This window comes from Penicillium alfredii (genome assembly GCF_028826965.1).
Source record: "Penicillium alfredii strain IBT 34128 chromosome Unknown utg000004l_segment0_segment0, whole genome shotgun sequence".
Taxonomy (NCBI): Eukaryota; Fungi; Ascomycota; class Eurotiomycetes; order Eurotiales; family Aspergillaceae; genus Penicillium; species Penicillium alfredii.
The window spans coordinates 50,767-75,424 of NW_026622701.1; the positions used below are offsets into that span (position 1 = coordinate 50,767).

At 54.3% G+C, this 24,658-nt stretch overlaps 9 protein-coding genes across 9 annotated transcripts; 4 read left to right on the top strand and 5 right to left on the bottom strand.

Annotated features, from left to right (window-relative positions):
- Positions 1-330: 330 nt before the first annotated feature.
- Positions 331-2,046, bottom strand: NUU61_001643 (cytochrome P450; the record flags this gene model as incomplete). Its single annotated transcript, XM_056652225.1, has 4 exons — positions 331-705; positions 758-1,080; positions 1,133-1,766; positions 1,828-2,046. The coding sequence occupies 4 exons, from the start codon at positions 2,044-2,046 to the stop codon at positions 331-333; spliced, it is 1,551 nt and encodes a 516-aa protein (XP_056513292.1).
- Positions 2,047-2,879: 833 nt separating this feature from the next.
- Positions 2,880-4,541, bottom strand: NUU61_001644 (uncharacterized protein; the record flags this gene model as incomplete). The annotated part of the gene is made up of 1 exon (XM_056652226.1): positions 2,880-4,541. One exon carries the CDS (start codon positions 4,539-4,541, stop codon positions 2,880-2,882), a length of 1,662 nt encoding a protein of 553 aa, XP_056513293.1.
- Positions 4,542-5,466: 925 nt separating this feature from the next.
- NUU61_001645 (uncharacterized protein) lies at positions 5,467-6,060 on the bottom strand (the record flags this gene model as incomplete). The annotated part of the gene is made up of 1 exon (XM_056652227.1): positions 5,467-6,060. One exon carries the CDS (start codon positions 6,058-6,060, stop codon positions 5,467-5,469), a length of 594 nt encoding a protein of 197 aa, XP_056513294.1.
- A 799-nt stretch (positions 6,061-6,859) lies between these two features.
- NUU61_001646 (cation diffusion facilitator family transporter) lies at positions 6,860-8,523 on the top strand (the record flags this gene model as incomplete). The annotated part of the gene is made up of 4 exons (XM_056652228.1): positions 6,860-7,095; positions 7,151-7,201; positions 7,251-8,062; positions 8,123-8,523. The coding sequence occupies 4 exons, from the start codon at positions 6,860-6,862 to the stop codon at positions 8,521-8,523; spliced, it is 1,500 nt and encodes a 499-aa protein (XP_056513295.1).
- A 231-nt stretch (positions 8,524-8,754) lies between these two features.
- On the bottom strand, positions 8,755-14,555 carry NUU61_001647 (MYB DNA-binding domain protein; the record flags this gene model as incomplete). The annotated part of the gene is made up of 3 exons (XM_056652229.1): positions 8,755-10,731; positions 10,795-12,195; positions 12,252-14,555. 3 exons carry the CDS (start codon positions 14,553-14,555, stop codon positions 8,755-8,757), a joined length of 5,682 nt encoding a protein of 1,893 aa, XP_056513296.1.
- A 334-nt stretch (positions 14,556-14,889) lies between these two features.
- On the top strand, positions 14,890-16,111 carry NUU61_001648 (deoxyhypusine synthase; the record flags this gene model as incomplete). The annotated part of the gene is made up of 3 exons (XM_056652230.1): positions 14,890-15,108; positions 15,166-15,966; positions 16,040-16,111. 3 exons carry the CDS (start codon positions 14,890-14,892, stop codon positions 16,109-16,111), a joined length of 1,092 nt encoding a protein of 363 aa, XP_056513297.1.
- A 901-nt stretch (positions 16,112-17,012) lies between these two features.
- On the top strand, positions 17,013-20,850 carry NUU61_001649 (putative MATH and UCH domain protein; the record flags this gene model as incomplete). The annotated part of the gene is made up of 4 exons (XM_056652231.1): positions 17,013-17,298; positions 17,355-19,442; positions 19,514-20,216; positions 20,274-20,850. 4 exons carry the CDS (start codon positions 17,013-17,015, stop codon positions 20,848-20,850), a joined length of 3,654 nt encoding a protein of 1,217 aa, XP_056513298.1.
- Positions 20,851-21,395: 545 nt separating this feature from the next.
- Positions 21,396-23,555, bottom strand: NUU61_001650 (rRNA (cytosine-C5-)-methyltransferase NOP2; the record flags this gene model as incomplete). The annotated part of the gene is made up of 1 exon (XM_056652232.1): positions 21,396-23,555. One exon carries the CDS (start codon positions 23,553-23,555, stop codon positions 21,396-21,398), a length of 2,160 nt encoding a protein of 719 aa, XP_056513299.1.
- A 269-nt stretch (positions 23,556-23,824) lies between these two features.
- On the top strand, positions 23,825-24,606 carry NUU61_001651 (uncharacterized protein; the record flags this gene model as incomplete). Its single annotated transcript, XM_056652233.1, has 2 exons — positions 23,825-23,935; positions 24,028-24,606. The coding sequence occupies 2 exons, from the start codon at positions 23,825-23,827 to the stop codon at positions 24,604-24,606; spliced, it is 690 nt and encodes a 229-aa protein (XP_056513300.1).
- Between the last annotated feature and the right edge of the window lie 52 nt (positions 24,607-24,658).

A 24,658-nucleotide genomic window follows, 5' to 3' on the forward strand; every position in this document is an offset into this window, starting at 1 on the left:
ATAATTCCGCGGCGTTGCAAACTGGTCCTAGGCAGGTGAAAACTAAACGCGGACCGCCCCCGCGGAGAATTCCGCGCCCCACAGGATCGGCGTCCAAGCCCTGGAGGAATTCGGGGATGTCGATTGCTAATCCCCTAGGTATCGAGTCATCTATAACAAGGGACTGACTGCTGAAGTAGTAGCCGAGGTACATTAATATCCTACGGTTGAATAGGTTTTTTTTCCGGGAAATTCACAGCGGTATATACTTCATTACCGCCAAATGATATCCATGCTTAATATGATACTCGGGGATGCTTCCTCTTCCCCTATGTATTGTACTTGAACAGTTCATAGATCCTTGGTCCGCTCATCACTCTCGAAAATCCACTGCTCCAACTTCTGCGGGTCTCGCGGAGTGAAGCCGACCTTGAATGGCTTCGGCTCTGTGGTCAGCGCAGTGGGGATAGCATTGCACTCGATTGCATTCAAAATCGGCCGATCCCCTACGTTCGTTGCCGGCCGCATCTCAAAGGCCGTGATCAGACGCAGGAATGCCGTGTACAGCTCGCGATTCGCGAGATGAGAGCCGGCACACATACGGGATCCCGCTCCGTAGCCGTAGTGTGGAGTGCCAGACCCTTCGCCAAGCTCCAGATATCGCTCAGGGATGAATTTATCGGCTTGCTTAAAGTGATCCTCGTCATAGTCGGCCGCCCAAGCGTTCTAGACAAGTCAGTACAGGTCACTATGTAAAAACGGAACAAGCAAGACTGACCATAAAAAACGTCGTCCCGGCCGGGATGTTGACACCGTTCCACTCAATATCCTTGGTACTCTCACGGGGCAGGCAAATGGGGATGACCGTCCAAAATCGCAGGGTCTCCTTGACAATTGCAGTCACGTAGGGCACCTTCTCCTCGACCAGGCATTTTTCCCAAGCATCACCGTCCGGATAAACCTTCATGATCTCCTCGTACGCCTTCTTTTGGATGCGTTGGCCGTCCTCCGAGGCGAGATATGCAATTGCCATAATCAAATTGCCCGGAATTGTGTCGATTCCGGCCGCTACCATAGTCAAGCAGATCGATTTCACCTCGGCTGGTTCGTTCGTCAGTTGTGTTTGCCTCTGTGGGACAATCCAGATGCGTACCGTCATTTAGCTTGGCCTCAGGGTCTTTGAGAATGTTACCAGTAATACACGGCTTGTCCGTGCCCTTGGCAATCCGGTCTTTCAGAATTCCCAACAGGTAGGTCAGGTACGCGTCACGTCGAGCGCGGAACTCCTGGGCCCCGTTGTTCATCTTGGGGAAAATCCGCAGTAGTGGAATGTAGTCCTGCCAGTTATTCGAGGTGCTGCGGAAGTTGGACACCCCCCGTTCGACCTCGACGATCTCACGCAGCAGTTGGTCATCCACATTACCCTCAATGCGAAACCCATAGTTGAGGGTCAAGCTGGTGTTGAGCGCGAATCGTTGAAAGTAGCTGGTTGGATTAATATCACGTGTACCGCCTTTGCTATCGCGGTACAACTCCTTGATGCTAGAGTTGGCTTCAAGGTCAATGATAAGCATGTAAGACTGCGTGGCTGACCGGTTGAGGGCCGTTGCTGCAGCCTTGCGGCGTCGCTTGCAGGACTCATCCCAAGGGGATGTACCGATAGTAAATCCCTGGGAGCTGGAGACGACGCTATGAAATGTGTGGAAGGTCGGCCGGGAAATCAGCGCCGATTGATCTTTGATCCACAGCTGTCGCACCGAGTCAAAACTGTTGGCGAAAACAATGCGCTAGCAAGACGTGAGTCCAAGGTCTTTCTATCGAGTCATTTCTAGAATTCCAAAGTCTTACCCTGTTTCCCATGCGCAGTTGGAAAACCGGACCAAACTTCTTGGCCCATTTGCCGGCAACCACTGCGTGTTGATCCCCCAGTTGTAGCAAATTCCCGAAGAGCGGCACCCCGGGGATCTCCGGTAAACCCTTGATCTTGGGGATATCGGTCCGGTTTAGGTATCGGAGAATCAAGTACGCGACCGTCACCACGGCGATGGCAAGTGTTTGGGGTGTCATAATGGAGGTTGTCGAGGCAAGAAGGGTGGTGACACCAAGCGGGGAGAGGGTGTGCAGCTCTTATAATCCCCGCAGGATATTCGACGGAGACTGCAGAGTGAACGGCATATTTCCGGCTGCTCTTGCAGTACTTCGGCTCCAGAGACGGCTTGACGATCATCAAGCGCCAGGGACGACAGCCACAATCAGCATGTCCAACTGTCCGGGGCCGAAGAGACCCACTTGGAGAAAGAAGACGGTCTTCTCCACATCGCGGGACACGCGGAATGCCCATGCCGTGTCTCCGCGGAAGATGGCGGGTCCATTCCTGCAGGTGGAATGAAGTGGCCAAGGTGTTTTGATAACTGCGGTTTGAATGTGACGTTGGAACCACTTTCGTCGGCGCAACGGCATGCGGAATTGGCAACATGCTCGAGGGGTACGCAAAAGCGATGGAAGGAACTGAAAAAGATCAAAGGACTAGTTTGTGGAGCAAAGAAGAAAGAAAGAAAGACAGAAAAGGTTTAGTGTGGTGAGAAGGAGCACAGGGGATATCGGCCCTTGGATGTCAAGGCCAGGCCCTCCAGAGATACTGCTATACTGGGACATGGCAACCGTGTGAATACCCATGGAGACACCCTAGAACAACCGGTCGTTAGATATAACTGCCTACAATTTTTAGACAAAATGAAAATACAAATGAAGATAAATTATAGGTTCATAATTCATGCGAAAAGGCCTCAAAAATACAGAAGACTATGAAACATATCACAAGAAAACCAATATATACACAGCAAGCTCCAAATGAGAATAACGGGTATCGTGAACAGTGACATCAAAGGTCAAGACTATGTCTATGCCCCGAGCTGATTGGCACTCACTCGGCTGGCGCGACGGCTGGCACCGCGCTGCCGGTCAGCCTCGAGGGTTTGCGCGAACTTGCTGCTGGCGCGGATCTCAGGTCCCTTCCAGTAGAAGATGTAGATGGGGATGGTGACAAAGATCGCCAAACAGCCCAGAATAGTACTAGCCCATTGCAGGTGGAACTTGTTGCCGATGTTGCTGTACATTGGGGTCGCGTACATGGCAGATATGCCGGCCAGGAAATCACGAGCGAAGCCATTGCCACCGGTGGCGGACGCAGAATACGGTCCATAGGAGGCCACCATGTAGTCAATCGTCGCCATATAGATGCCGTAGTTGGCGATGGCGATGAGGAACACAAACACCAAAGGTACAATCCAATGGGTGTAGTCCGGCCCCATGGATGTCCACGCAAATCCGAACAACCCAATTGTCTCGAGTGGGGCGATGAACAGTAGGAGCAACAGCCGTCGCTCCGGAATACGGGCGGCGTTGCCCTCACGCTTCCGGATGTGACGCTGACGTCCAATGTCCGGCAGGAAGATGCCGTATGCGACAAGGTAGCCAGCAACAATGGCGATGAAGCAGAGACCAATTCGGAGCGCATCAAAGTTCCACTGCTTGAACACCAGGTTGAAAGACTCAATACATGTGAAGATCAAGGCGTCAGAGAACCCAGAAAGCAGCGACAGGAAGAGGACGATAGGCTCTCGCAGAAACATCTCGAACGGACGGCGCCAAATCGCTAAGACCTCCTTTCCGCTCAGGCGAGGCTCTTTCAGCTCATTCGGACCATAGCAGTTGGGATCCTCGCCGGTCTTGCGGCGTCGCTTGGCTTCCTTGTCGATCAGGATCGTGGCGCGGGTCTCGGTCACAAACAGGAAATGCACCAGCTGGGTGACCCCTCCAAAGATTAGCTGAATCCAAAAGTTCCAGCGCCAGTCCAGCCATTGCTGAATCATGCCACCAAAGATCGGGCCGATGGTGGTACCACCGACCGATGATAGCACCACGTAGGCGACGGCAAACCCTTGGTCATCGGGATCCCACATATCAGCCGTCATCCCTAGGGTCACAGATCCACCGGCCGAGCTCAGCCCACCGAGTGCACGGCAGACGACAATGGTCCCAAAGTTCGGGGCCAGAGCACAAGGGATCTGCCAAATGTTGACTAGGAACAAACTGAGCTGCATAATGGGCCAGCGGCCAAATTCCTCACTCCAGGGTGCCCAGAGCTCACAGCCAAAGGCGTAGGTGACCAAGAAGATCATCTGGCCCACTCGAGCCGCCTGCTCACTAATATGAAAGTGCTCCGCCAGCGGCTCAACCGCGTTGGGGTATACACTGCTGTTGAAGTTCATGGACATTTGCACCGTGAAGATGACGGTGAGAATGCCCCATCGCTTGTACCACGGAAAGCTGAACCCCAGTTTATCCCAGCAGTCATCTTCGGTCAATTCTCGCTTGCCGTCGGACCGGGTCTTCTCCCCGGGCAGCAAGGTACCGCTGCCATTGTCTGGATCTGCCGCATCTTCGGCATGGGAATCGGCCGGGACGTTGCTTAGGCTAGCGGAGCGTTTATCGTTAGAGGGGCGACCTTTCTCGGACGACTCGACCCCCTTGGAGGGAACAATCCCATCTCCAGATGCCATGATCGGCAAGTGGCGACACAAACTCCAGATTCCTGAGACGTGGGAGTGGAGAGAGGAAGGCCAGGAAGCAAGGGATAGTAGATAAGTGGTATGTGTTAGGGAGAGAAGGGGGGTTCCGTAACACGAGGGAATGGAGAATGGAGAGACAAGATAGTAGGGCAGAACCAGCACGCGGTTTCTTTATATTGCAGCGCTCTCAACGCCCCGGCCCCATGCGAGTACTCCACTGGGAATCCTACGTAATGCGATGCTTGTTCGCATGCAATCGGAAATCTCGGAGTGTGTTCGTCTTGGCCATTTGCACTCATTTCTTTTGAGGGTGTATGAGAACCCTCTTTTCCCGGTTTTTTTGGCCATGTGCCTTTTCCGTCCCTTGTCATTCCCATGTTTCCCTTCCGGGAATGCTCTGGAATGTTGGCTGAACGAGTATGCTGGCTGGAGGGGGGTTGGCCGCAAACGCGATCTGCTCCGTATATGCCAAAATCGGCCTCATCGACATCATCGATCTCTTGTCGCATGTGGTGATTGGGGCCTGCGCTAACATGGCTCCACTGGGCGCCTGTCGGTTGTCCCAAACCGGTCAACCCGGCGTCTAACCGGGCTGGAGGCTGTCCTTTAGACCTGTTGGTGATGTCAGAGCGAGGCAGCTGGGCTGAACAAAAACCGGTTGCATGGCCCTTGCGGTCGATCGGCATTCGGGATACTGCGATCAGTGCGCGGCACCGGGCAACTCGGCATCATCGTGTGGTGCAATCCGACCGGCATCCTTGCATCGCTGGGCTGGCTCAGGCACTGGTCCCCTTCGACTTTACTCTACTCAGTAGGTGGCTTTGGACGCGGTGACATCACCATATCGCATGTCTATTGAATCCTGGCTGTGTGTATGGACGGGCAGGTCGGGTTGTAACAACTTAACAACTGTCGCTTACTGATGGCGTCTCAACAATTCGTCCACCCACCGGGCCAAGGTACCCTGATGTCTGGGATTGGGCACGTTGGACACGTCTCCCATGGTTTGGTTGATCTCGTCCACGCCAACCACGGCATCCTCTGGAATCCCCCGACGTCGCTTCCAATTGCGCTCCGTGTTGGTCACATATCCTTCTCGCCATAGACGACCATAAAATACCCGTGCCTCGTCCGCAGTTCGTAGTCGGAGGATGTCGTATGTACTGGCCTGGGTGAGAGCAGCATCGCGATCGCGGCTCATTTGCCCGTCAACCACCTGCACATGGACGCCAAACGAACGGAAGTGAGCGCCCCACATCCCATCTTCGGCGGGTGTCACAAAGATGGAGACTCGACTGGGGGCAACGGAGTACGCGAGGAGATACGCAAGGGCGTCGGCATCAACCCCGCGTGGGAGCGGGCCGATGACGAAGTGGTGGCCACAGTCGATGGCGTGGTTGATTCGGGGCACATAGTGGGTATGAAAGTAAGCTTCATCGGGGCCGGTATCGACAGGGCCCGAGATGAAGGCGATGGCCGGAGCTCCACTGCCTCCACTGGGACTCTCCATCGATGAGCCGACGAAGAACTCGGAATTGCGCGAAAGGGGAAGAAGAGGGAAGAAGAGGAAATTCTCCGGAATCCTTCGCGCGGTTTTTTTTTTTTTTTTTTTTTTTCCGGGCCGAAAATCGCTCAAACTGTGACTGATAACTGTAAGAAGTAATGGGAGGAGAGTGTAGAGTGGAGGAGTAGAGTAGGTAGAGTCAATAGTCACAGTCCACAGGTATATATTTAGCTCGGCTACCTTTTCTACTCAGCAACAGCGCTTTACAGCTCTTTGCGTAAACATCTCTCATCTGTATACACTCTCATCTGTATACACGGCTGACCTTCGCTTCGCTCAGGCGGCTTTGAAAGATATAGTGGAGAATAAAACTTAGATTCGAAAGGCTTATTCACTGAATTCTATCCTATTTTGGGGGTTTTATTCTTCATTAAATATATAGATAGCTACATTACTACTATTACTATTATTTTGTTAGTTTTTTTTTTCTATCTCTACTTTCTCATCCTTTTTCTAATCCCCTTTTCAGTCTATTTTTACTATTATCCATTTTATCTATCTTTGTTTTATTCTTTTTAAACAATGATTTACGACTGTAGCGGGTGTAGAGGGTCGGGGGGTGGTCACGTAGGGGCAAAGTCGAATCCTCTCGGTGTAGAATGACCCGCTTCACATCGTCTGATATTATTAAATTCTGTTATTTTTTACAATATTAAAGATATTGGATCATATTTATTCTCTCTACAATAACGGTACCATGAGGAAGGATCTGTACCCGCAACCGTGCGACCTTGGGAATCCACGCATGCCGCCCTCTCTCCCTCCTACACATCTCATGGCCTCCCAATCCCTCCCTCGCTCGTCTCCACCGTCCCCTGTGCTGCAGCCTCGACGCCCGAGTCTGGATCTGCATGACATCCGATCGACCCGGGGCCAACGCGTCTGGGGTTTCCTGCGATCCTCCAGCATCAGCTTGCAGGACCAGGCATTTCTGCGCCGCGGATCCCATCTAATTGGGCACAGCAACCCTCGTTACGAATGGTGAAGCGCGCGAGAAAACGCATCTCAGTTCATTGCTGATTTGTCTCGGAAACAGGCACCGCTATTATCGATCCCCCGACTCCTTGAAGGGTTTGCCCAAGGCCATGTACGCTTTTCGGTTCCCGTGCACTGAAATTTGTCCCTAATGTTTGCAGACGCCGATACTATGAGCGCAATAACTCCCTCATCTCCCAATATCTCTATATCGATCGTCTACTAGACTCCTCTCTCCCGCATAGCCTGATTGAGGAATACAATGGCTGTCACCTACATCCACCAGAGAGTTTACCGTCAGACAACGGTGCGGCCGAGTCGGCAAGTCGAACCAACCCCAGGATAGCAAAGATTAAGCGCACCCCACACAACCTCTATCGGATCCCCGACGAGGCAGCCCCCTTGCTCTCATCCGCACAGGAAGAGTGCGACCTCTCACAGGCTATGCCGAGCATCGAATCACACGGAATGTCTCCCGAAGCAGAGGAGCGCCTAGTCAACCTCGCCATTCGCATCAATTTCGTCGCGAATGTCGTGCTGCTCGCTTCCAAGATTGCAATCATGGTATTGACAAGTTCTATGTCGGTCCTGGCAGGTCTAGTGGATGGGGTGTTGGATTTTCTAAGTACGGTCATCATCTGGGTCACCACAACTTTGATCCGCCGACAAGACCGCAACCAATATCCCATCAGTCGGCGCCGGCTAGAGCCGCTCAGCGTGTTGGTCTTTTCGGTGATCATGGTGACTTCCTTCTTCCAGATAGCCCTGTCATCTCTAAACAAATTAACGGCCGAGGACCACACGATCGTAGAGCTTTCCATCCCTTCCATCGGGCTGATGGCTGGCACAGTGCTGATCAAACTCCTCTGTTGGGTATGGTGTCGCTTGATTCCCAGTCCCAGTGTTCAAGTCTTGGCCCAGGATGCGATGACCGACGTCGTCTTCAACACATTTAGCATCATTTTCCCGCTGAGTATGTACATGGTTTCCCCCTAGTGGACCCCCCCCCCAAAAAAACTAACCATGCTCCCAGTCGGTGCTTTTGCCAGACTCTGGTTTCTGGATCCCCTCGGCGGTCTTCTCCTATCGTTATATATCATATGGAACTGGGACCAGACCGCAGGGGAACACATCCGGCAGTTGACAGGCGCGGCAGCCTCGCCCACAGATCACAATATCCTATTGTACATGACAATGCGATTCTCCCGGGTAATCCTGAAGATCCAAGACCTGAAAGCCTACTATGCGGGCGACAAACTCAACGTCGAGGTTGACCTGGTGGTGGACGAAGGGACCAGCCTGCGGGATAGTCATGATGTTGGAGAAAGCCTGCAGTACATTCTCGAAAGCGTGCCCACGGTTGATCGCGCCTTTGTGCATTTGGACTATGACCCGTGGAATTTACCGAGCCATATGAATCAGCTGGACCGGTAGTGCATCGTCCAGATCAATGGACATCCGAAAGCTTCCTGATGCCACCACAGATCTTGACTCAATTCATTATCGTAGAAGAGATAATCTCACAAATAAATCCATTCATTTTAATTGTACAGGTTCAACATTTGAAACACCACAAGAAAAGGATGATGACGCAAACTGTCTCTGGAGGTCACCGAAATATTCTTACAGATGGCAAGCCCTAGAACGCCCAGTCCTGCTCCTCGGCTAGCGAGGGGGCTGTGATGGCGGAGGCAATGGACCATGGAGCCCGCTTTGAGTTGATCCCTGACTATAGACCCGATGGTGGGTTGGCGTAGAGGCAGCGTCACTCAATGGTCCGGGAGCTCGCTGGTGGAGAGCGGGAAGCGGCCCTGACGCCGACGGGGGAGGGGGTGCATAGTTCATGCCGGTCCCGCTGACCGAAGGGTGTAATGCCGACGGAGGGGTGTATGAGCGCCCCAGGGATGTCAACGGCGGCATCGATCGACCCGGTGCTTGAGGCGGAGGAGTGCTGTGCCCATAGGGCGATGGGCCGCCAGGCAGACCAACTGGAGTGGAACGGTGGGACTGCGACTGATGCGACCCATTCACCAAGGTCTGCACATGTTGTTGATAGCTGTGCGCATGTGACGGGGCGGGTGCCGGGGTGGGTGGTGCAACCGAGGAATATGGTTGACGCGGAGGAAGGCCAAACAGACTGGTGGACTGGGCTGGCATCGCTGGCTCATGTCGTGAGGTATATGCAATACTGCTCGCCCGCGAAGGAGGTGATCCAGGTCGGTAGGTCGAAGGTTGAGCAAGCGTTTCGCGCGAGCCAGACGCCGACGAGTGCGCGAAGACATTGGGATAAGAGGACCGCTGGTTTGCAGCGGGTGGTGGGGGTGTCGGCGCCGGGGATGGAGCTAAAGAGACTGAAGATTGGGATGGAGCTGGTGCATAATGTGAAAAGGAGCTCTGCGAGGCTAGAGATGTGGGCGGACGACCACCAGGTGACGGTTGAGGTGGCTGTGCTTGCGGCTGCGGAGGAGTTTGCTGTGCGCGTGGGTCAAACCGTGCCATCCAGTCATTGTTCGCTGAAGTGCCGGGTCCACTTGAAGGAGGCCCATAGTTAGGATAGTCGGAGTAGCCTCGAGACTGTGGCTGATACTGGCTTTGCGAAGTGTAAACGGCAGCCTTCGGCACAGCCCCTGACGGGGCAGTCTCCTCGGGGCGGGCCGAGCCGGTAGGAGGGTAGACGGACCTCGGTGGGGGTACAGACGGCGGCTGTTCATTGGCAAGCCGCTTCCGGGGTTGTGGCTCCTCGGGTTCGTCATTGAGAATGCTCATGATATTAGACCGTTTGGCAGGAACTTGACGAAGAGCAGGCTCAGGAGCGGGAGTGGCGCTGGGGCGCGGAACATCTCTGACCGGAGACAGAACAGGACGAGGGGAGTGAGACAAACCAACGGGTTGGCCGGAGAGCGAGTAATAGGGTCGCTGAGCAAAAGGGTCCCGGTGAACAGAAGGAATTTCGAGCTCTGGTCTTGGAATTTGGGTAGGTGACCCCGGTTGTGTCAAGCTGGGATGACGCGAGTGAGCAGTTGCGAGGAGGGATGACGGCTGCTGCGTTGACATGTAGGCCTGTGCGGACAGAGGCTCCATCCGCGCCAAGTCCGTCGGCAGGGGTGCTGGGGTGTGTCGCGAGGGGATCTGCAAGTCTGTTGCACGCGCTGGCGAGTGAGACAATATTGCAGAGTCCCGGCGGTCTTCAGTAAAGTACCCAAGACGCGGACCAGGCATACGGTGTGGCGGCGGTCCTACCTGGGCCCGAATTCCTCGAGGCGGTTCTTCGCCGAGGGCAATAGTCGACGGAACGGGAGAACCAGCAGAAGCTTGAACCAAGGGTGGGTAGCGGCTGGCGTTCCGTTCTTTTTCAGATAGGGTCCGTGCATGAAGTGGCATGGGTTGAGGGGACAGGGCGAGAGGTCTGCCCTTGGAGGGGAACCGTACCTCGTCCGCTTCGGGGACGGGTTCGCCATGGGGGGCAAGCGGTCGAGGTATGACCGCCGACGGAGTCGCCTCGTACCGTCGTTTGGGAGCCACACTAGGGACCGGAAGGGGACCTGTGGGTTCACCACGAGCTTTCTTGTCCTCTGCGATAAAAAGGATGTCCTCGAAATCCTTCTTACCCGAATCAAGGCGGCGTTGATAGTAGTTTTTCACCTACATCATCCACGTTAGTGAAACGTCGCCTCATGGCAGGGAAATGGGGTGCCCTCAACCTACCATCACCGTTGTCTTTGTCTTCATGAAACTCGAAATACCCTCAAAATCTCGACCGAAATGAGCAAGCAACAGGGGAAAGTCTCGTTGCTCCGGTACAGACCAGTAGCTGGTCGGTTGCAACGACCCATACCCAGTCTCCTGTGGTTTTGTTGCTACAGCAGGTTCGGCTTCGGTGGATTCGAAGATATACACTCCCTCCCTGGCACGTCCTCGACCTGTCCGGCCTCGAGGCACAGGCAGATGGGGTTCTCTCTCAGCTGCTTCTCGATCCGATGGGACTGTTTCGATTGTGCCGTCTATACCGATTTCCATCTTGGGTGCTGCGGTCAATGGCATATTGCCCTGTACGACTTGTCCTTGGACCTTTTGCTCCGACTGAGTAGTCTTGGTGCGTCGCTGGCTGCGACCACCACCTCCTCGGCCGCCGCGCCGAGCAGTCGGCTTCTCAACGGGCTCGCCATCTTTGCCGACTTGACCCCGACGCCCAGCGGGAATGGGTTCCACTTCATTGGAATCACCAAAGGTAGGGGCGGCAGCGCGCCGCGGGCGCCCAGTATCGGTGACAGCGGGAGTTTCCTCTTCGCCCTCCAAATCTGGTTTGACCACCCCCAGATCGGCGATGAGAGCGTTGGACTTGGGTCGGGAGGATCGTGCTTTCCCCTTGCCCCCACGACGACTCCAGCGCTTGTTGAGCTTTGCCTTGTACTTGATCTCTTCTTTGGTGAGATAGTAGTGAATAATACACTGTTGATAATCTCGACCAGGCAATGACTCCGCAATCTTACCCCATTTCTTTGGGTACGCCATAAAGGCATTGGTGAAGATGACATGTTCCTCCGGAGTGAAGTCGTTGACCGGTGGGAGGAAGCCAAAGACTTGCATGGCGTTGTCGGTTGCGATGATGTTATTGACATCCTTGAAGATGCGCACCTTTTCCTCTCGTGGCTCTAGCATGTCCGGGATGACAGCTTCGCGAGACAAATCGGGACGAGCCGTGGCCATCTTGGTTCGTCGGCGTTCGAGCTCCTCCTGAGCTGAGATCTCAGACGCTTTCAGCGCATTGAGGAAATCAAGCTCGCTGTTTCCCTTGTACCGCCGCCCTTCGCGGCCTTCTGGAACAGGAGCCGGGGTGACTGGCACAGGGGGCGGCGGCGAGATCGGGCCAGGAGTCACGGACTTTTTGTCCTTGAAACGATCGCGTTCCCAAACCGCCACTCGCCAGGGTTTGTAGTAAGACATGTACTCCTCCCGAAGGACCGCATTCTTTTGCGCAACCTCTTTCTGTCGTTTTGAGAGCTCATGTCTAAAGGCGTCTTTGAGACGCTCCTGGGTGGTGGCATTATCATGATACACTTCCAAGTCGGAAAGGGGTGTAGGCGGGCCCGAGTGCAAAAAGGTAGACTGTCAACAGTAATCTGGTCATGCGACGCGACAGGCGGAATTACTGTTTTTGCCACAGGCGCTGGCTCACGGTCGACCAGAGCCGGAGCAAATGACACGACTCGCGCATTCTCCAGTGGTTTCGCAGTCTCTTCCTCCTCCACCGATGGGACTGGCTCCAGTGGTCGTTCCGGGGCTTCACCATGAGCCAACAAGCCAAGTAGCTGAATCTTCATTAGAAGCGCGACAATGGTTGGGTCCTCCAGAGGAGGAGGGGGCATCTCGGCCCGAAGTTGTCGCATATCCCTCTCGAAAATCTGCCTTCTTTCTTCCAGGTATTCCTGGGTGAAAACAACATTCTCGTCATCTTCCTCGTCACTGGATTGCCCAAAGTCGGGAATCAAAGCAGATTCTTCATCGGCCGCCTCTTCTCTTCTCACGCCAGTTTCAATTGTCTGCACTGGGGGGCTAGTAGGACGAGTGTCGAGGGTCATGGATGGGCTCGAAGAGGTTGCCTTGAACACATCATGAGCTAAAATTTCGCCGTTCTCCGCCTTCTCGCTTTGGTCGGGCGACAGCGTTCGAGGGCCTTGTTGGCCCTCTTCTCCAGCGACGTGAGTGGCATCGTGCTCATCAAGAGACTTCCTTTTCGATGGCGCGTTGGAAATCGAAGGTGTGCGGCCGTAGCCCGGACGAACCCATTGTTTACTGCCCTTCGGTCCTCCTCCGCGCGGGGACGGGGCCTGTCTTTGTTGTAATGCTCGTGGACCAGTGGGGATACTCGATGATTGCATTCGGGGAGAAATGGATGGCTCCCGAGAAAGTGCCCGGGGTGCTGGTGGCGGCTGTCTGGTAAAGGTTGGGGAAGTGGACAGAGAGGTGGGTTTGCCGGTCACAAGTGGCTCGTTGGAGCCCGAGATCGAATCTCGTTTTACCATTGCGGCCGGTGCAGTGGGCGGCGACAAGTCTGACAAATGTGTCGGTGGCTTTGCTTTCGGAAGAGACGCTTCCTGCTCTTTGCCGCCGTCTGGAGGCACATAACGGCGACTCCGTGGCTCCGGCGCTTGCGGTGGCTCACCGCGTTCTGCTTTGGGGCCGGTGGGAGGCTGAAGCACTGGCCGCTGGCCTCTTTCATTCCGATCCTTAACCGCCGGACCCGACGGGGGTGCCGGGATTGGATCACTGGAATCTTTTTCAACAGAAGTACTTGGTATGGGGACGGCGACAGAACCGAACGCGGGTACCTGAGGAGCAGCCGGAGGAGGCGAATGTTGGACGGCTAGCCCCAGATCCTTGGGGGCTTCAGATCGCGGGGGATAAAGATCAGGTCTTTCAGCATCACGACCATTTCCTGTCGCATCCAGGCCCGAGGCCATCGAAGGTTTGCGACCTGGGCGGTCAACGGGTGGTTGATCGGACATGCGATCAGGCGGTGCGGGGCCCATGGTCACAGGCAGGGGAGGAGTAGAGGCAGTAATTGAACCACTAACCACGCGACTTTCCGCCCGGCTTGGGGGACGTTCGCGCTTCCAGAGGTCGACTGGTCGTTCACGGTCGTCACGATCGGGTCGTCTGCTATCCCAATCTTCTCGCCGATCAAATCGATCCCGTCGATCCATCTCACGATCTCGATCCCGGTCACGGTCACGGTCCAGCATCCGGTCGCGATCTAGCGCACGATCCCGATCCAGGTCACGATCGCGCCCACGATCGCGCCAGCTGTCACGAGATCGACTCCGTCGACGAAAAGTGTTTCGGTCATCAAGATATGATGGGCGTCCACGGCCCCTTCCACCTTCCCAGTCTCCACGTCCGCGGCCTCGAATCGAGCCACCACGCGGGAGATGGCTGCCGCACGGAGGTGGGCCATCGGGACCTGCTGAGGAGGCGGACAAGATGCTATCCCGGGAATTGCGGCGCATGCGAACCAGGTCAAACTCGCGTCCTGACGGCTCCCTCAAATCACGAAAGTCGCGCGTGGGTGAACGTGAGCGGCCTCGGCCAAATCCCATCCGAGTATCTCGGGGGTCGAAGTCACGGTCTCGGCGGCCCCAGTCCCGGTCAATGTCTCGTCGAAATGGTGGAACATCACGGGAGTCTCGAAAATCACGGTCGCGGTCGCGGTCACGCAGGTCTCGATCTCGGTCTCGATCTCGGTCTCGGTCTCGAAAGTCCCCTCGGCCATAGCCGCGGCCACGACCGCTAAACGGGCCTCCTCTTGGAGAATCAACCAGGGCTCGTGGCCCTCGGGGAGGCTCTCTGTCAAAGGGTAAATGTCCATCATCCGGGCCACGGGGATTCACAGGTGCTCGACGGTCCCCGAAGCGCTGAGGAGACCGGTCTCGGGAATTGAACCCGGAAGGAGGAAATCGGGACGACATCACCAGGGCATGCTATCAGTGATGGTGTGTGGAGTTGACAAAGAAAATGGTTCAAGAACTGGCTGCATGGGACGAGGCAACACACACCAACACCGATAGCAAAGGGAAGTTGGAATGGATCAGAATGCGACTCCATTAAGACCCGCACGTGATGCACGGACCACGTGAAGAATTAGGTAAGAGGCGGCAGGCGGCAATCCTCCGCGGGGTGTGCAGAAAAACTTGTAGAATATGGACTGAGAAGAAGCTGGCAAGCTTTTTCCCTTTTTTTTTTTTTATCTCCTTCTATTGGTTTCGATCTGGGGGATCTCTTCTCCCTACTTGGCCTTCCAATATGGCCTCTTCACTCGCTGATGCCCCCCCAACCTCTGCAACCGGCTCGGTCCTCGTCTCCTCGCAACCGGTTCCTGAAGGATCGCATGAAGTCCATGGGGTGGACTTTGATCAGTTCCAGGGCCGTGATATTACGGTGGCTGAATTGGTGGACAATCTGACCCATACAGGATTCCAGGGCAGCGCGGTTGCCGATGCTGCCCGTATTATCAATGAAATGGTAAGGCCGAGGTCTATAAGAATTGGGGGGACATGTCTCATCATGATATCTTCTCAGCGTGCTTTCCGTCACCCCGAAACCGGTGCAAAAACAACCATCTTTCTCGGCTATACATCCAATTTGATCTCGTCCGGTCTGCGAGATACCTTGCGATACCTCGTGAAACATAACCATGTGTCTGCCATTGTGACCACGGCTGGCGGGGTGGAGGAGGATCTGATCAAATGCTTAGCTCCCACCTACCTCGGGTCGTTCGTGACCCCCGGTGCGGGCCTGCGGGCCAAGGGACTGAACCGCATCGGCAACCTCCTGGTGCCCAATAACAACTACTGTGCCTTTGAGGACTGGGTGGTTCCAATTCTGGACCGGATGTTGGAAGAACAGGAGGCGGCCAAGCGCAAGGCCCGAGAGACGGGAGACGAGGAGTACGAACTTCACTGGACACCCAGCCGCATCACCGAGCGACTGGGCCGGGAGATCAACCACGAGGACTCGGTGCTCTACTGGGCCGCCCGCAATCAGATCCCCGTGTTTTGCCCTGCGCTGACCGACGGATCGCTGGGGGATATGCTGTATTTCCATACCTTTAAGTCATCCCCGCAGCGATTGCGCGTGGATATTGTCGACGACGTGCGGCGCATCAACACCATGGCGGTTCGAGCGGCGCGCGCCGGGATGATCATTCTGGGTGGTGGTGTGGTCAAGCACCACATTGCCAATGCGTGTCTGATGCGGAACGGGGCCGAGCACGCGGTATACGTGAACACCGCCCAGGAGTTCGATGGGAGCGATGCAGGTGCGCGACCCGACGAGGCCGTGAGCTGGGGCAAAATCAAAACAGACGGCCAAGCTGTCAAAGTGAGTTCCCCCTCCCCCTTATCAGTCTGCTTTTCTCTCGATCTGATACTCATTCTTCATCTCCAAACTTCAGGTGTATGCCGAGGCAACCGTGGTGTTTCCCCTCATTGTGGCTGCGTCGTTTGCTCGGGCAGTAAAGAACTGAATGGGTGTCCACGAGGGCAGATCATGCCGGATCCCGTAACCGACCCAAATGCTTCTCCATCGGTGGAGCACCAATGAGGCCCACAAGACTCGAGAGGGACCCGCCAATTCCCCTCGCGCAATCGTGGCACCTCGAGGCTCTCTCTCCAAGTGTGATACTCCCACGGTCTCAGTATCAGAGGGGGTGAAACCACCCTCGTCCCTCTTACACCTCCATTTCACAAATCCAATTAAATTCCACCCAGACTCAAGCCTGGATCTCCCAGGAACAGAAAAAAGAAAAAGGGGTTCAGTGGCAATGGTCGGCAAGAAGGATCCGATCGGCTCCCCGTTGCCACTCAGCAAAAATCGGCATTTAAGGTTGGCCTGGGCAGTGGAGATGACCCACTTGGACGATCAGGAGAAATTCTCACAGACAATCACCATGGTAAGGGATACATCCTGTTCCGTGTACTTCTGTGTGCCTGTAGAGGACATAGGAGAATTCAATAGAGTGGAAGTCCTGTGGTTTATACATAGGGGGGTGGAGAGAAGAAAAGAAAAAGAGCGAGTGGAAAGGCCCCCAGTTTTTGCCTCCGAATCCCCGGATCTTTTTCTTATTCATCTTTTTTCTTTTTTCTTTTTTTCTTCTTTCTTCTCTCCCAATTCCTATCATTCTGTTCTCTTCTCCTGTTTCTTTCAATTCCCTTTCTCACCTTGACACCTCTCTCTCTCTCTCTCTCTCTCTCTCTCTATAGATATCGCCCCATCTCCGCAATCCTTCGTTATCGATAAGCCTTATCTCTTCGCACCGTCATTAGACTGTCAATTGTGGCTCTGATTCAACGCGGTGTGCCAATTCGGCTCTCCTTTTCTTCTTGATATATATATATATATACCCTCTATAGGCATCTGCTGTTGCCATGGACTCTGATCCCTCGCCCCATTCGGAACCCAACCAGTTATCTGGTCTGGAGCTAGAAGGGAACAATGTGCGGCCAGTTCAGACCCCAGAGAACTCCTCCGAGAATCCAACGTCTCCGAGTTCGGAGACAACCCTCGAGCAGTCTCCAGTCTCCAATGTCTCTTCGTCGACAGAACCGCTGGAACATGCCTACTGGGCCGAATTCGAGGAGGATCCATCCACTCCAGATGAGGAGGAGATAAAGGAAATTGAGGGTACCGATGGGGATTACAGTGCCTGTGACCGTGCGGACAACCTACTCCCTTGGGATTAATGACAAGACTCGTTGACCATCTCACAGATGCCTATTGGGAGAGCAACTTCTTCCGTGACCTGGACGACCCCGAGTATATACCGACGGAAAAGGCTCGCTTGACCTGGCAGATCAAGGGCGTTCGAGGAACCCCCACAAACCCCAATCGCGATACGATCATGCGTTCACCTCCCGCGTATATTGGTGGTTACTGGTGGCGAATCAAGTTCTACCCCCGGGGGAACAATGTTGGCTCGCTGAGTATCTATCTCGAGTGCTCTCGAACGTTGCCCAGCCCCGATGAAAGGCTCCCCGAGTCGGAATTCAAGGTCCGTCGAGGCTCTGCCGATGCCGTTCTTAATGGAACTCCCGAGGTAGACGTACAATCCCCGGCTACCACCGATTCGGCAGTCTGGTTTGAAGAATTTAAATCACGGTACCCAGCCACCGGACAGAGGGATGGGGAAACCCCATCCGACACGTGGCGGGTGTCGGCCCAAATTGGTGTCATCGTGTATAATCCAGAAGAGCCACGGACGGGGTGGATGCAGTCGTCTTCTCACCAATTCAATCCTCACAACTCCGACTGGGGGTGGACCTATTTCCATGGCCCATGGGACCAAATTCACCTACGTCGTCGAGGCCAACACCGGGCTTTGCTGAATAACGATACACTGGCATTCGACGCATACATTCGTGTGGTCGAGGATCCCACGAAATCCTTGTGGTGGCACCCAAGCGACTCGGAGCCAACCTGGGATAGTCTGGCCCTGACCGGCTATCGACCCTTGGGGGACTCCGTGGTCAATCACAGCGCAGAGGTTGCCGGGTTGGCTTCGTGGTTACATGTTGCTCCCTTCTGCAAGATCATCCAAAGCGTCGATGTCCTAGAACATCTCACCAACTGCAATGTGAAGCCTAAGCCTGTATGCGACGCTCTGCAGAAACTCCTGTGGCAGCTGCGCTGCCGCACAGAATCCTTGCAATATGTCGACACAGACGGCATCACGTCTGCCTTGCGCAACCTGAACGAGTTTTCAAGCGACGTGACCGAGTTCTGGGAGCGTTTGCGCCGGACGTTGGAACTGGAACTCGCTGGCACCGATGCCGGCAAAGAGTTTGCTGCCTTGTTCGATAGCCCATCTCTCCATTCTCTTGCAACAGAAAATCAGACTACTGCCATAAACATGCTGCCAACGGACTTCAATTCTCGCATCCATGTCTCGGCTGATCAAGCGAAATCCACGGGAGAGGGCATGAAAGAGTACTTGAAAGCCAAATCCGGTCGGTGGTCACTCCCGCCGATGCTTCATATAGAGCTTGGTCGACATGCATTAGACAAGGCGATGCGCTGGCAATTGTTGTACAACAAAGTTGATTTGGATGAAGAGCTGGACCTCACTCCATGGGTTGTTGATGGCCGGGGAGGCAAATACATACTCTATGGTTATGTGGTTCATCGCGGCCGCCGCACTTCCAGCAAGTTCTTCAGTATCCTCCGGCCCGCAGGCCCGGGTACCACATGGCTCGCCTTTGACGATGGTAGCGACAATCGCGTGGAGGCCTTAACACAGAAAACGGCAATGGGTCCGCATCTTGGCCTGGATTCCTCCCAGCCTATTGATCACAAAAAGGGCCACGATATCCCTGTTGTTGCCATGTACGTCCGCAGTGATATGGTTTCGGCGCTGTTGCCCGGGCCGCAGGGTCCATGGCCAGTTTCGGAGTCTTTGAAACAGTACTACGAAACTGGTTTATATGCATCAGCCACAACGGACAACCAGAAACAAGTGAATGAGAATGTCGAGATTGAAGTCTATTCACTGCCTCATTACGATCAGCTGGGCAGTCTGTTTGACATGTACGATCTCATGTCTCAAGCAAAAGCAACCAATAATGTCATGTATTTGACGCTGCCCCGTTCTTCCCGCGTCGTCGAGCTGCGCAAGAAGATTGCCCTGTGGCACTCAACAAGGACTGGTGAGATCGGGGCTGAGCGTGTTCGTCTATGGCAGATCGGTCATAGCAAGGCTTCATTTGGGCCCTCATCGGCATTTGATCGGGTCGTCGATTTAAAAGCCCCGCTTGAATACTCATTGGGCAGCCTTCGCTTTTGGATGGAGACGATTTCGGAGGGTGAGTGATCGCAGAACCTTTTCCATTCCTTGTGACAACCAGGGACTTTGACTGATTCTTTGAAATTCTAGAGGACGCCCAATTATTCGCCATTCCGGATCCGCCTGTAGAGATTGCAACTGATGACAAGCCTGATGAGTCTGTTGTTGAGCGTGAGAGCTCTAACACCCCGGAGCCCTTACCGTCCGTAGCGGTAGGAGATGCTGTGGCCAGCTCATCGGGGAATCGTCCCAGCAGGCTAGTTGAACCAAGCTCCAGTGATGCAGCAGTTTCACTGCCTTCTGGCTCTCCGGAAGGTGACGCCATTGCTGCCGAAAGAGCTGAGCATGATGCTGTCCTGGCAGCTGTCGCTGCACATGATCGTCAGGCCACAAATGCTGCTACGGAAGACTCAACTGAGCATAGCACAACCGAGGCGGTGGTGGAAACGCCCGCTTCTGTCCGAACTGAATCCGTTCGGTCAGAACCCACGGCAGAGGGGCGCGCCAATTCCGATATCACCTTGCCCGTGGGACACACGTACTACTTCATTCAGATCTTTGATGCGGACCAACAGGTTTTGCGCACGGTTGGCTCATTCTTCTCCAAGCTTGAGGCAAACGTCAACGCGTCGATTCGGAAGCATCTGCAGTGGCATATCCGGCGAGACTTCCTCCTGTGGAAACGAGTGGATGGAACCACTGTTACGGCGGTTTCTCCAGCTGAGAACTTTTGCGAAGTGGTTGTTCCACATGGTGCATGCATTATTGTAGGGGACAAGCTGAGCAAAGATAAGTGAGTGTATTGAAAAACTGTTATCATGACTGTTCTGGATGCTAACCAAATGTGTAGACGTTCTCAACTGGGCACTTCCGGGTTGTTCTCCAGCCCTGATCGCTTGATTCAGTACTTGTGGGCTAAATCTCGCGGCCACCCAATCCAAGGCTTTTCAGGCATCAAGACGGTTGAAGCTACCTTGACGAGCGACTATTATAGCGGCGAGTTGTTGAAGGGCTACTACCACGGACGTGGCAAGCACATCTCCGGCACAGGCACTGTTTACGAGGGTGACTTTATCTTTGGCAGACGCCAGGGCCAAGGCAGGATGGAGTACCCGACAGGCGACACGTATGACGGCGACTGGGTCGAGGACGTGCGCCATGGACAGGGCACCTACATTGAGAAAAAGACAGGCAACAAATATGTTGGTGGCTACAAAGATGGCAAGCGGCACGGCAAGGGCATCAGCTACTGGGAGGTGGCTGACGAGGAGGCGGATCTGTGTCAGATCTGCTACTCGGAAGAGCAAGATGCTGTGTTCTGTGACTGCGGCCATGTCTGTGCCTGTGTGACTTGTGCCAAACAGGTTGACCTTTGCCCGATCTGCCGCAAGACTATCAAGAACGTCATCAAAATCTATCCGACATAGATCTACTGTGTCCGAATCCACGGTGGCTTCGAGGTTGTATTGGGGTTTTTTGATTGATTTTATTTCTGACTGTTGGGTTTCAGCTTATATTGCAGCTTTGATAGATGCGTGGCGATATATTCCTCTCATACCCCCTTGGAGAGGACATCCACGCCCCTTAGATTGTTTTGATTTTCATGTTTCTAGCCAGGGACAATGACGGAGTGACCTCGGAAAACTATATACATGACATTGATTTAGTTTTTCGATCGTGATGAAGCCGAGGCCTACCACTGTGTTTCTGAAGTGGACTTTCGGTTGGCCATGCCTTTGGATAAATAGAGCATGTATGTGGACAGTAGCAGCTATGAAGATGACTTTGTGTCTACCAGGTTTTCCGGCTGCCCTATAACTTCAACTCGAGGCCGCACCTTAGCTAAAGAAACCAGAAAAAAAGTGAAATAGAAAAAAGGTATATTCAATGCGCCACTCCCCGCCCAAACACAGATGCTTTTCGGTGTGCCGCAGGAAACCATACATACAATGAGGCAATCAGGTATCATAGATCATTTGCTCGCCTTCTTGGACTTTCTCTCCTTGTCTCCCTTCGTGGCCTTCTTTTTATCATCCTGGCCATGGGCAGAAGACTTCTTGGAGGTCTCGGCCTTCGCGTCCTGCTGCTGGCTGGACTCCTTCGACTCGCTTGACTTGAACGACTCGCCCTTATTCTTCTTGGGTTTGTTCAGGACAGCCTTAGGGTTGAGACCCTTACGACGCAGGCGGTTACGCTTAGCACGAGCAATCCGATCAGCGTCTTCATCCTCCTCAAACGGACCAAAGGCACCGCCCTCAAAGTCCATTGCGACTCCGTCCTCATCCGCAATGGGGGTCTTGTCAATGACCTCGTCATCTGTAGATGCTGTTTGCGAACCGCGACGGGCTGAGTGATCTGTAGCAATAGCTGCGTCATCCGATGATTTGGCCGGGGTCAGCCCGGTCTTCTTGAGCTTGCACACGTAGAAACCGTCAACGTTCTCACGGTGAGGGAAGTAGCGTCGAGTGAGGGCCATCTTAGCATCGAATTTCTTGCCCATATAGCTCGTGAACCCGGGGCTGCCGAAATCGCCCAACCCAGTGTCCACTAGCTTGACATTGGGTCGCTTGCGGAGCACGTACTGCACCACGGCCTCGTTTTCCTCCACAGTCACACTACAAGTTGAGTAGACAACGTACCCGCCGGTTTTGGAAGAGTGGTCGACCGAGTCGATAGCGGCTAGAAGTAGCTGTCGCTGCATGTGTGGGATAGCAAGGAAGTCGCGCTCGTTCTTCGAAGTTTTCACGCCCGGGTCCTTGGCGATGACACCAGTACCCGTGCAGGGAGCATCCAGCAGCACGCGGTCAAAACCACCCATGGCCTTTGGGAATGCAGTACGCGCATCCAGGTTGGTCACGATGGTGTTCTTGCAGCCCAGACGGTGGATGTTACCGATCAAACCCTTGGCACGGGGTTTGCTGGCATCGTTGGCGATCACGCAGCCCGTGTTTCGCATTAAGGCTGACATATATGTCGTCTTACCACCAGGCGCAGCAGCCATATCGAGAACGCGCTCGTTGGGTTGCGGTGCAAGAGCCATGACGGGGAGGAAAGAGGAAGCCGCTTGAAGGATGTAGTGGCCGGTCAGGTACTCGGGTGTGGCACCCAGGGGCACAGCGGATTCGAAAACCTGCAATCCCACCTTAGACCATTTGCCCACGGGTTCGAGCACGACGCCACGGTTGATCAAGGCCTGGGCCAGTGATCGGCGATTTGTTCGAAGCGTGTTGGTACGAATGACGACAGGACGCGGTGTCTCGTTGGCTTCGAAGAAAGCGAAGGCCTCCATGGGAGTAAAGAGGTTGAATAGCTTTTCGGCCAGGAATCGAGTGTAACCGTAGTAAGTGCAAATGTCACTGAGCAGCAAATCGAGATAGTCGGCACGAGACTTGTCGGGCTGACCCAAACTTTTCAGGTCTCCCAGGACACGAATGTTGTCTGTAATGCGCTGGCGTAGCAATTGAAGATCAGGCGCAAGTCCCTGTTGGCTTTCGTCTGCGAAGAGATCCGAACGGTCCCCGGCAATGTTGGTCTGCATGGCTGACTCCTGCAACTCCTGCTCGGCGTCTTCTAACTCGGTCTGCTTGGCAGCATCCAATTTTCGTGAGAGGCCCTCCATGTTGGCTGCAGTCAACTTTTCCTCGGCATCCGACATATCTTCGTCGTCGGAAAACATAGCTTCCCGGGGATGATCCTCGTCGTCGGAGTCGAGGATCGAGCCATCCTCTTCCGGCTCGTCATCTTCATCCTCAAGATCAGACAAGCCTTCCACCTGATTCTCGCTGTCCATTGACCTTTCACTAACACCGTCGAGATCGCCAAACTCATCATCGTCCTCTTCACTATCCTCCGCGCCGTCTGAATCCGAGTCCATCGGCACCGGCTGCTTTTTACCCGAAACTGCCTTCTTCTGCATTGTGCTTCCGCTAGTTCCGTTAACCTTGGACTTTTTCGGAAGGACTTTCTTCGGCCCAGTCTCCTCAGCATCAGATCTTCGCCGTTTCTTGGCCGATGCCGTAGCCTTAGGGGCCGAATCGGCCTCGCCGGCCTTGCGCTTCTTCAGCATGGAGAGTTTCGACTCATCCAGCGGGGCCGGGGGCCCCTGCTTCTTCATGCGACGACCTTGACCCATGGTGAAAATATGGTGCTTGATGATTTAGAAGTCTCCTCTGGCGAAGCCGCTTTTTTTTTCTGAACTTTTTTTCCCCGTTGAAGCGGTAACGGGGGGCAGTAAGTCAGAGTAGAAGGCGGTCAATATATACAGTGCCTCATAAATAAGGCACCATTTACCTGGCGTAGATGCTGGATGGCCTCGGACAGTCCTTTGCTGGAACGAGCATACCTTGCTTTGCTTCTCTCTTTCATTTAATCTCTTCTTCAATTCCTCCATCTTCACCCGTCATGACTGAATTAGCCTTCACCAAGTCCTACCTGTCTTCGCTGGATTCACGGCCCGTCAAGCTACGTGCTGACCATGTCTTTGATCCGGAGCGGATTGGACTGCGAGTCCCGGTGAGTCTCCCCCAATATTCCTCCGAGGATCAGAAAATTCTCCTGAATAAATTCTCTGAGCTAGTTTTGATCGCTAATGTTTCCATCAACAGTACACACTCCCCCGCCTCCACGCCCCGCACCCGGAGATGCCCAAGAAAGTCAAGTCCACGCAAGCACCAGGGGCATCGAAATCAATCACCGTCCGTGTCAAGTCTGCGCGTAATCCCACCCTCGAATTCTCCCTTTCCAACGCCCCTCTGTCCACCACCTCAGTTCAGGACCTCCGGGACGCAGTGCGGAACCGCGTCACCGATGCACAGGGTTCCTCCGTCCCACTGGACAAGATCAAGATCCTGTACCGCCGGAAACCGGTGACCGGAACTGGAAAGACAGTGGCTGAAATTCTGGCTGATGAGCCAGAGATGCTGACTGGCGGGAAGGAGGTCGAGTTCGGGATGATGATAATCGGGGGCGCCAAGGCCATCGAGAACGAAACTCAGGAGGAAGCCGCAGAGTCGCGCGATGTGTCTCCGCCCAAGGCGGCGGTCGGACCCAGTGGTGAGGAGGTTTTGCGGACGGAGACTTTCTGGGATGATTTGCAGGGATATCTGGAGCAGCGGCTAAAGGACGATGAAGAGGCAAGGCGATTGAGGGTGTTATTCAAGGATGCCTGGAAGTCAGGTCGTTGAAAGATTATTTTCTCAATACATCTAATAAATTTCCAAGGTACCTTTTATTCTG